This window comes from Mesitornis unicolor, unplaced genomic scaffold (assembly GCF_000695765.1).
Source record: "Mesitornis unicolor isolate BGI_N332 unplaced genomic scaffold, ASM69576v1 scaffold19956, whole genome shotgun sequence".
In the NCBI taxonomy this organism is placed as follows: domain Eukaryota; kingdom Metazoa; phylum Chordata; class Aves; order Mesitornithiformes; family Mesitornithidae; genus Mesitornis; species Mesitornis unicolor.
Window position 1 is genome coordinate 16865 of NW_010189122.1, and position 12029 is coordinate 28893.

A 12029-nucleotide genomic window follows, 5' to 3' on the forward strand; every position below is an offset into this window, starting at 1 on the left:
TTCCTGAGTATCAACTAAAAAAATCCTTCTAGTAACAGAAAATAAATACTTGAGCAGAGATGCTGAAATAATAACCTCCACAACATGAGACTGATTCTAGAAATGCTTTGTCCCTGGCCTTGAATATTTTATGCACACGTAGGAGCACGCTGGAACAGTGCCACAGAATCCTTCACGTGTATCTCACTGCCACATCTTGGCCAGCACCGGCTATCGGTGGACAACGTGAACATGCAGATTCTCACTCTTTATGTCCAGAACCAGAAAGAACTACTGTCATTTCCCACAGCATCCATCCCACAACTGTTTAAACAGTAGCTTACGTTTCCCTAGAAGCCTCTTGGGAGTTGAATGCAAACCACTGTGTGACCAGGAAGGGAAAGAAAAAAAAAAATGGAACAGTTCAGTAACGTACATCCTTGGCACGGCCAAATAGAGGCTCCTGAGTCACCAGCCCCACTTGATGGCCCCAGTGGCTTGCAGGCAAACCCCTCTCTACCAACGAGTCTAACATAAAGAACGACTTTTGGAAAAGTATATTACAGAAGTCAAACTAAAATATGGGGTTCTAAAGAGCAGAAAGAAGTCCTTCCAAAATAGCTATACTTCAAATCCTAAAAGACTACAAGGAATGAAAGACCCTATATATAGAAAGCTTTAAAGGATCAGCAGGTATTAACTTTTTGTTAATCTCTGTGGAGTAGCACTGTTGTGAATATGAAGAATATGAAGAAAACTGATCTATTTAGTCTCCCACTTAAATCCAAACCCCAACCACCACACTCTAGCTAGACTGGCTACCACATTTAACACCTACATAAACACGAAGGGAATGAGTACGCATGCGTGGATCTTTAGCAAAGCTCTTCCCCACTCTCTGGCTGGTGGAAATGCTGACCTCTGCAAAGCGCCAGACAGGAGGCTGCACTGAAGCATTTCAACACTGAGCAATACCCTTAGGCCCCACACTGCAGCCTGCAGCTCCTCAATCCACACAGCCAAACTGGAGAGCAAGAGGGAGAACAACCACTTGATGCTATGAAGAAAAAATGGTCGTCACTCAGCAAGGCCTAAATATTTGCAGGGAAAAAAAACCCCAAACATTTACATACCAAAACAGGACAAAATGTGGGTATCTTTCTCAGAACTGATTCACTGACAGTTTTTGTATAAATTCTTCTAATACAGCAATTCCCTAGAGAGGTAATTAGAAATAAATACTTCCCAGGATGTAACTTGCTCAGTTTTTCCTTAAATGCTTTTGAGATCCCATGAAGAAAGGAACGTAAAAGGAAAATACTTCAGAGTCCATTTACACTCACAGTGTTCATTTACAAAATCAATTGATTTCTTAACTATCAATTCCTTACTAATTCCATGACAGTCTTACTTGAAGTTTTGCTGGGATGCCACTCAATTGCTCACACCTTTTGACTGGTCAGCCGAGGAGCACTCCTAAGTCACAATATTTATAGACCTTTGGACATTCACAACCAGACTGCTTTGAGCAATTATAAGGCAGCTTTTCACTCCTGGTGTAGTCGAGAACAAACGGAGCCATTAAGGGAAAAAACATGCTCAGGATGATGGCAACACAGGCAAAGCTGCGAATCTGCAGGCAAAAGCTGAAGGGCATATGATAACACAGGGAAAAGAGCTGAGAGGAGCTCTTTTCTCTGGGCATGGCTGCCAAGTGGGAAAGGAGCCTTTCCCAGCTCAGTGGAAAAGGCTCCTTAATGAAATGCTATAGCAACCACTTGGGTGATTGTTTTCCGTCGCACATCCCTCAGAAGGGGGAAGATTACAGAAACACGCTCCAAGCAGCACAGCCAAAACCCAAGGAAAGCATGCAGATGTTAGTGCTAATTACTCGACAATGCTGTGAATACAGCACAAAGGCGGCACTGCCATATTTTTAATGTATTCCACCAAACAGATGCAGAAAGTGCTTTATATCCATTAACAAAATACACAACCTAATTTTTAAAATAAGTCCAAATTCCTCAAGAATGCTAAGACCTCACCCAGAAAATATGTGCATTTAGACTAGCATGAGTGGCTAAAACAAGAATGAAGGTATCAAGAACCTAAGACACAATCCCTTTGAAACAAAGGGAGGGACAAAGAGAAAAGTGGGTCATGGTAAGAAGCCAAAACGTCAGTTTATAGGATTTTTCCTTTCCCAAGCCACGTTTCTTGAATTAACTTGAAAAATCACTATAACCTTACTCGAAGCTCCAGCCAAGACAGAGCTTGGGGTTTGCTGACAATTTCGGAGAGGTTCACAAAAAAAAAAAATGAGATTTTTTTTCCAAGCAATACGTGAACGATGTTGAAAAATCACTAATCCTACTGAACAACAATTACATTCCAAGGAAATGTGACTCTCTATATTGTACTTTTGCTGGCTGATGAGAAGACACTAACAATTAGAAAGGCTATCATTGGAGAACCTTTACGTTAAGTCTAATGATTAAAGCTATTAATTTCTAATAGTCTTAAAGAAGCTGTATTCTTATCTCAACCAGAAACCACCTTCCAAAATTGAGAGATGGCAAACTCCTGTTCTTACCCCTTTGGGTTACAGCCCCGCAAACCAAAGGCAACAGAATCCTTCACAGTCCTTGCCAAGATCCAGCCTCAATCCACTGGATCTGCTGCAGGTGATGAGAGATTCAAAGCTTTCATTCACTGCAACAGCAAAGTGTTTCCCACCCACAGAAAATGGCAAAATGTAAGTGAATATTAGTCCTTATGAGTTCTTCTTGCCCTTTCAGGGTTAAATACAGTGTTTTAAGGAAAGGATGATTAACAGTGAACACACAAAGAGCAAGATATGATCTGATATAATGCGTAACTACACCATTCTAAAACAGGAAAAGTTTGGAGTAAGTAGAACATAAACCTAAATAACTGAAATAAGCACAAACTATGACATTTATTTTGGTTTAAGCACTGTAGGATTTATCTTTTTTTTTGCACTTGAGACATATGCTTGGCATTAACTCCATGAAATCACATTGAGAGCAAGCACATGACGATCTCACATGAGAGGAAGATGCCCACCGCTCCAACTTCCAGAAAATCAGCAACAACTGCCTTTCCCTATTTTTATTATCTTAAGAAATACTACCTGTGGGATGCAAGCCACCTAACACAAAAGGCAGCTATACCACAGAGACCTCGTGGAGGCAAAGCTACTTTTTAATTTATTTGTGCTTCAAGCAGAAGATCCTGTTACAAGCACAGCACAGATCAGCTGCCACCTCCTAACTAAGGAAGGAGGCTGGAAAAAGTATCACTTGCCACGCTGCTAGCAAAACCCCCAAAAGCAGTACTTCACATCAACAAACACCACTGAACTAGTCAAACAGAATTTATATGCCTATAATTGACTACAGTATCTGAAACACAAGCATCATACCATGACAGCAGAGAATAAATCACCTGAAGTAACAGACAAGAGCATAAAATAAGCAAAACGTGCTGCTTTCCACACACTTGGACACAGCGCTAGAGGTAAGTGTATTAGATGTTAACTTCTGTCATACAGAACTAAAAATATTATTTAAATACTGTAGAAAAAGCTATTTGAGGTAAGTAACGGGATCCTTTGTTAAGACTACTCCGTGGCTGGATAGGAAGAGATGCCAACGCACACGCTATCTCACAACTAACTTCACTAAAACCATAAACCAAGCAAAACAGATAAGCATGTAACAGAACAGAAGCAGTAACTCAGAAATTGCACAGCCTTCATTAAAGCGGGTTTGCGGCAGCCAAAATAAAAGGGCAGCGGGTAGTCAGATGCAATAAAGAGCTCAGAAAACATGTTACAACTTGAACAGCATTTTGAAAAAGCTGAGCTTATCTTACACTCAGCTGTTGACAAACATGATTGCTAGAGGTGTTTTAACATGTCTTAGTTTGCCTTTGCTACCCAGCTCTCCAGGGATTTATTCACTCCTCTTGTAGGCAGCCTTAACATCCTAGACTGTTCATCCTAGACTCTGCTGTTCTCATCAGTGGTGAACACCAGAGGGATGAAGGTGAACCTTTGCCATTTCATTTGCAGCAGTCTTCTATTTTATTTATTAGAAACACGATGCATTATCCACCACCCTCTCGTCCATTACAACCAAAGTGAGACAGCAAGGCTCCCTGGCCAAACGGCACTGTTGGAGGAATGCGAAAAGTCAATTTCCATTCTCCTTTTCTTAATATTTAGTGAAATTATACATATCAACTGAAATTTGGCATGATGCATCCATCTATCCTAAACTGATCCATAAACCAATAAAATCCTTTGAAGCTTATTTTCAAAATTCAGAGATGCTATACAAGTGGTGCAAACCCATCAGTTTCAGAGCAGATTCTAAACAGCCCCGAACAAAGCACCACAGCACCATAAAGCAGTGCAGAAAAACACAATCAATCTTCCCAACAGGTACATAACACAGGAGGATTTGATTTCAGGAAAGAAGTAGATGCAGAGTAACAGCTGCTTGGCCAAAGTGACTCCAAGTGAGACCCAGGCCCACACATGTCCCCAGAGACACGACACACTGCAGCGCCAGCAGCATCTCTGGCAGCCTCCCATGGAGAGCGTCTTTTTGGCAGTTTACCTAATTGAAGTCTTCCACACAAAAAAGCACCTTCACAGGAAGCTGGAGCACAGCTACAGAAGCCATCCTGGACCTCCTCCCCAGGCCAGCCCGAGATGCCAGCAATGAAGTGGGTACTGTCAGCAAAACCCAAACCAGCCCGACAAACCAGTGAGCCTGTGTGACCAGCAATGCTCCAGAGATGTCTCTTAATATATCTCCAGTCTGATCAGTACCTTAAAACAAATATGTCTCCAGTCTGATCACAGCATTTGTTAATTTAATTGCACAGCAATTAAACAATCCTCATGGGCTTGTGCTGTCTAAATCATACCCGAGCAGACAACTTTTAAGACCAAAGAGATGCACTGGATGCAAGTGCTTATCCCTGCAAACACAAGATGCTCTTAAACTTTTATTTTTACATTACTATGCAAAAAGCTGATCAAGTACTCTTACAATACATTTTTCTATTTGCTAGTTCCAAACGTATTTCTGTGCATAATTTCAGGCTTTGTTACAAGCACGTGTTTTGTTGTACGCATAGGAAACAGCCATTTCCTTCTAAAGAACTAAAGTAGCTACTGTTTCCGAGACTCATCTCACTGGAATTAGTTCAGAGGGAAACATCACCAAAAAAAAGATGCTTAATGGTGTATTAATACTATGTAAACATGTAACACTGAAAATACTACAAGGACCTCACACTGATTTATGCAAAGCTATGAGTACTTCTCAGTTGTGGAATGGTAAGAAGGACAATGAAGACGGTTTGTTGCCATCGTCAACTTCTTAAATTCAGTACAAATATTTGTGCCATTAATTTGTTCACCTGCTCCCTGCTGTACAATCACACAATTTGCTCTAAACAAACATTTCTCAAGGTTGAAGCTTAGTCACACCGCGATAACTACAAGTGATACGTTTTACTGCAGCCTGAGTTTGCCGTGAAGGTTGAGCCCACCAGAAGAAAGTTTCACCATACCCACATTGATGCCCACTTCCCTTTATACACCTTTTAACACATTAATCTCTCAGCGAAAGCTAACAGGTTTGAACATCTAGATCATAAACAACAATAAAAAGGAAACAGCTAATACAAAAGCCAGCATTCAACTACATGGTCTACAAACTCCGTTTGATCAGCCCAGTGGGCAGTGACTGAGGAGGTAGGCTGGTATGAACCAAACATTTTTTTCATGCTTAGGTAAGTTTCAGCATTCAACAGGACTCCTAAGCATGTATGAATGTATGCTTATTTGAAAAAGCACTCAACTGTCTTTAACGCTATTAACGTTACTACTACTAGCTATTAATGCTACCACTAACCATTATATTTTCTGCATCTTTTACCTTACCCAAATATCTTTACAGTTCTTGCCACCCAGATTTAAGCAGACACCCCTTTAGATTATGAGGCATTTCTATTTTTCAGCATGAATAATCAGGTTATTTTAATAATCTACAGAACACAAATGCTTCTTTGTAACTGTTCCCATGACTCGTTCTTTCTGATGCGTGTCATTTAATGCTTCCCTTGGTGCTCCTCACATCACACCAGAAACAGGACAGGCTACCAAAGAACACTTACGAGTGAAAAACCTAAAGGTACTCTTTGTACACCAAATATATCCACTAACCCACATGGTAGAGGAAGAGGTTTTTCAGTCACTGTTGTAGACACTGACGACGTTAGAGGAAATCACAAAATGCCCCATTTTCTGTACTCAGCACTGGGACAAAAAGCAGCAAATAAACAACCCTCTGAAGATGACCACAGTACAGAAACATAGTTAGTATCTTTATTCTACTTTGATTTTTCTGGCCATTTTTCCGCTGGCCTTGCAGTGTATGGGCCACTCCATTTCTTAGGATGAGGTACCAGAAAGCTCTCCCTCTGCCCTGAACCTGCCTAGGCAGAATTTTTACTTATACACGTGAGAAAACGATCTGCCTGGAGCATTTCAAACCCTCCACAGAGATGGCTACAAAAGGATCTGGACTGGGAACAAACCTATTAGCCCCACTTATGCCACAGTCAATTAAGTAATATTTAACACAGGAAAAAGCAAGAAGCTAATGAAAGGCAGCACTAATGCAAAGCCTCAGCTGCTCCCTGCTTGTAATCACACAAGAAAAAAACCCACATCTTGGCTCAGTCTCCACAGCTCCAGGCTCTCTATTTTCTGTGACACAGCAGGTAAGGAGGGGACACTTATCCAGGGCCTTGCTACCTTGGAGGTCACTGCTTTTGTACCCATTGGTGTGAGGTCCTTACCCAACCTTCTTTTGTGTATTGTTTCTATTTCCGACTTTGTCTTTTCCAGTGATTCACACGCACAAATAATTAACAATAGCAACTTGAGATCCACTTGAAAGTGGGTGGAATAATGAGCTCCCTTCAAAGATACTAACACACATATGACAAGCAGTAACCGATGGAGCAGCAGTGGCTGAAAGAGCTGGCTGTCATCAATGAACTGCACACTGCCTATCAGTTGGGCTGGTTTTTCAGCCTTGGGCACCAACAAGATTTTTAGCATTCCTCAAAATTTCCCTATTATGTTCCACCCCATATCCTTTACCAGTAGGTACCAACACTGCAGTAGCGGCTGAAGGTCAGGCCATCAGTAGACCACAGCATCAGATGGTCTTCAGCCTCGTTGATGACAGCCTGCATCCAAAAGACCTTTGCAATGTTAAAAGATCCCTCAAAACTCCTCAGGCCATCATTCCTTCAAAAAAAAGTGTCAGAGAAGTAGCTGGAAGTGTGCAGTCGAGTGCAGCAGCCCTGTATTTAGGGGAAAAGGTTTTCTTAATGATACAAGTCCACTGTCCTTCAGTAACAGTCACTAAGTGAGGACACGCCATCAGTTTGGCAAGCCTGGTCTTTCTGTGCAGTGCAATACATATTTCACAGCACAAACACTCAACACGCCTCTCATTTAGCATTATATTGTCAACAGAAATTAATTTTCATTTTTTCCAACCAGAAACACTGATTGCTCCTCTTGCTCCGCCAACTTGCTTCTGTACAAACCAACTTCATCAACGTAAACCAGCAACGAGACACCTACCACCAAACACTACACACGAGAAAATGTGACTTTTTTTAGTATGCTTTTTTGTGAAAGTATTGATTAATAAAACCGTGAAATGCTAATCCTGGTACACAAGCAGCAAATTATCTGAAAGAAGGGGGTGCCAATTTTCTCAAGTTATGAGAGAAGTGTGCAGACATTTCCTGCAGGACTTTTTTTAACCCCCTGTCCCTCCTTAAGTGTCCTCCAGTAAATCAATGGCACTTGAAATGCAGAGGACTGTGGTCTGAACAGGACGAAGCACCACTCATTTAACACCTCTTTTTCTGTCATTTTATCATTTCAGTTTCATAAAGGAACCTCTCACTGTAGTATCTGACAGTAGCATCCTTGTTGGGAGCAACAAGCTTCTTAACTGCAAATGCAAAACACTGTGCGAGAGCGAAACAGCATCAGAGGATTACCCCTTCCTTTACTTCACATTCCCTAAACAGAAGTATCTTCAGTTTGTAATATTTAGGAAAAAATTCCTTCTACTTTTAACAGCCACTCCCTCTTTGAGCCTGCCATGTAGCACATCCATGAAAAGTAGGCACAAAGTGAAAGAAGTTATTCCATGGGCTACACAGCCACTTAACAGCAGACAAAATGCTCACTGCTTTCACTCTCCAGAGAATTCATTTTCCAAATGAAAAAGAGGATGAGGTATCAGAAGTGAAGGTCAGGGAGAATGCAATAGGATCAAGTTGTTCTTGCAGGTTTGGCTTTCCCTCAAAATATGAACTAGCGCTGGGAAACACCACAGGGATTAAGGCATCTGTACAGAGTGTTGAAAAGTAAACACAACACGTCAAACTAGTAAATATCCAACGCTGTTATGCTACCTCATTCCTTCCATGCTAGCGTGCGCTTCGCAGAAGGACGATGCAGCTCCAATTTTCCCTGGAAGACTGGAACATAGACAGAATGTGTCTGCACAGGAAAGTGCCTGCGTTAACCAACCCCTATCCCTTACCTCGCATCCTTACAGAAGGCCACTACTTCACTTTCAGTGTTTTAAACTCCAAATAAATGGGTCAGCTTAGGATACAGACCAGAAATTGAAATGAAAATGGCCTGACAGGTAATTAAGCACTCTGCAGCAAGGATGTGAGCTAAAGTACCAGGCAGCCTCCAGTACCCTCTCAGTTCCTCTAATGAGCTGAGGATGACACTTAAAATTTATTGGTAAAGAGCTTGTGGTGCTCCATTTACTTCACAAGAAGCGCTGAAGTATCTGCTTAAGAGTCCCAGCAACACAGCAGGAACGTACAACCAGCAAGAACGCAGTAAAAAAGTTGAAAAATACTGTTGAAAAGCTGTATTGAGAAACCCACGTCTGAACTGAGGTGACACCATCTGGAGCACCCTGCACAACAAACCCATCCTCCGTGCGTCAGTGAAAGACCAGATACGCTCGCTTGCGATGGCACCTGCAGAGGAATTGGAAAGGAATAAACCTCACTGTATCTTGTCTACCAGGAGAGGCTATCCAAAAAGATGAAGAAAAAAAAGTGATGGCAGAATTTCCATATTATTAAATTCCAACAGACAGGAACCAACACATGCAACAAAAATTAACCTTTTGCAAAAAGTGTAACTAAATCAGAAATCAAAGCATGGTTTGCTTTCATTTCTTTCCATCTAATTTTTATTCAACAACCACAGTACCTCTTTTCCAGAGATAACACTTCCACCGAGTAATTCTTGTTGAGTCGAGATCAACAGCTCATATTCTTGCCACCAAAGCATGCAGCTGGTTGTTTAAAACAAATTCACTCTTCTGAATAGGGCAGAGTGTGTCTCGTAAGCTTAGACACTTATCTTGAGACACACAAATGCTGAACAACCACATTCAGTACTGGAGCAACATTTAACAGATACAATGAACCATGGAAGCACTGCAGGGAGAGGAGGAAGAATTTTTGCAGCTACTTCCTCTAAAATATTCTGATTTTGTAACATCACCTGAAAATTAGCAAACGTCCGTGACCACTGCGTGGGAAGCACTGAATCAAGACCCAGCACCTCAACAGCAGAGAGTTTACAGCCCTCCTCACCTAGCTGAGCTCAAAAAAAGAACAGTCCGGTACTGTTTGCAGCCACTCTACGTAATTAAGCAAAACCTTTGAAGGGTTCTGAAACAGTCGATGCTGCAGAAGAGACAGACTCCATCAGTGCAATGTCTGCTGATCAGCTGAACACATCCTGAAGTTCAGGTTTTAAATTTTGCTGTGCATACGAGGATATAAAAGGGAACTATCCCTGCAGTTATCTAATTTAAAATCTCACAACTTGTATTTCAAACTAAAGAGCTACCATCGTTTAAAATACAATCACGCTACGGTCCAACTCTGGTAACTGACATCAGCCTCTTTCTTACAGTGAGAGGTAAGACGTTGGCTTTGACCTCACTGAATCCTAGGGCACGTGTACCCCTGTATAATAACTTCCTTCAAACACACAGAGCCCTACAGAAGTTGTCAGAGGAGTACTTTTCCCTCAGTTCACAGGAGATCAAAGTCAATGCATTTCAACAATTTCTTGTCACCAGACTACAAACAAATTCGATATGCTTTATGATGCACAGGAACTTGTTCATCCTGACTCTGTAACAGCACTTGTACTCTTTATGAAGTCCTGGAAAAGGAGCTATTTGTCACAAAATTATTTTTAAAATGAGAACAGTAAGTTCAATCCTCCTCAAAAAGGACTGGTGCCACAAGGGCCTGGACCAGCCTGGACCTTCGTCAGGGGGATCCTCACAGGTTCAACAGCTGAAGAAACATTTTCTGTCCTATGCAGAAAAGAATAAAGCACATTTACTAAAAGCAGCATAACTTACAAATGAGGCCTAGGCACGCTATGGGGAAGTGCTCCATAGAATTCCTGTTCACCTGCTCCAGCTCTGAGCATAACACATTGAGTGTCCATATAAACATGCTATCTCCACTATATGGTTTCCCACGTTTTGCAGTGCGATGCACACTTCACAGTAGCACTAACTTCCTCTGTCACCAAACCAAAATAAAAACGGAAGTTTCCCAGGTATCATCACCTTGTTCTGTGTGCAACAGGCTTAAAAGCCATTTGAAAAATCAAGCGGTTTTGGAAGTTAGATTTTGTGTTTCAGTCCACCAGTGCCAGGAATGAAGATTATAACAAGAGTTCCAATTAAATTAGTTTTCCAACTTCAATATTTGATTTAGTTACAAGACTATAAACTTTCCAGATGCTGTTCATAGCTGATACTATTTGAATATTGTACTCTTATGAAAGACACTGTAGCCTGCAAAGATTTTTAGCCTGTCACTAACTCCACAGCAACTCTCTGATATTCCAGCAAAGCGAAACTGTTAAACCATTCAGAAGAAGGCTTCTAAGGCCATCATTACTTGAAGATGAACATAAATGATACCCTTAGTGTCCGTTACTTCCCAATTAACATGTGACACTTCAGTGTGGAAAGTCTCACATAACATGTTCTTGATGACTAATTATTTCACCTATACTAATTTCCTGACCACGTGCCTCTAATACAAGAGAGAGAGTAACAGCCCAACACATCCAACTGTTTTCTGCCTACCAAAGCTCTGAAACAAGGAAAGTACATTTCAGTCAGAGGGTATACAACACGGATAATCCAAAACCTGAATGATGACCGAACTCAGCTTTCCCACGTATCAACTGCATGATGAAGAATATATAGATGACTACATTAGCTGACTGCAGTGCAATAAGTGGTATTTCCTCTGCTGTATGTATCAGGGATCTCAGCACCACAGTTAAATGGGAAAGTGAGTACCAAGTGTGACCCTCTCTTATCCCTCTTTTCAACTCCTAGCAAGGAGTTGAAGGGAAGCACGCCTCACGCTTGTTCTCCCCGAGTCTTTCCCTTTCGGCCTACACCCCAGCGTCATCTTCCTCGTTTTGATTCCTGCTTCCACCTTCCCCAAAACCACATCCTTTTTCCAGGGCGGCCAAGACACCCGGCTGCTACTGGGCCTGGCGCAGCCTCCCCTGCGGGGAGCAAGGGGGATCCCACCCTCCCTGACCCCCCCGGAGGGGCAGGACCTGAAAAACAGCCGGCAGGGGGGGTGGGGGCGAGCCAGCCGCGGATGGGAGGCCCAGGCCGGAGCGAAGGGGAGCCGGCCACACGGGGAAGCCGGCAGCCCCTCCACGGCGGGGGCTGGGTCCGCTCACCTCATCCTCCTTGTGGTTGCGGATTCCGCGCACCAGGTCCTGTAGGTTCTTGTCAAACATGCGGTCGATGCTGCCCTTCACCATCTTCAACGCCATGGCGGCGGCAGCGGGGCCGGGCCGCGGGGCCTGCGCTCGGGGCTGA

The 12029-nt window shown here is 42.4% G+C and overlaps 1 protein-coding gene across 1 annotated transcript in view; it reads right to left on the reverse strand.

Annotated features, from left to right (window-relative positions):
* AP3D1 (adaptor-related protein complex 3, delta 1 subunit) overlaps window positions 1-11986 on the reverse strand; it is a gene marked incomplete at its 3' end in the record, with an annotated part of 28068 nt that extends 16082 nt beyond the window's left edge. The window contains exon 1 of the mRNA XM_010185975.1: window positions 11888-11986. Within this exon, the coding sequence (XP_010184277.1) occupies window positions 11888-11983 (96 nt within the window). The remainder of the gene's footprint in view (window positions 1-11887) is intronic.
* Between the last annotated feature and the right edge of the window lie 43 nt (window positions 11987-12029).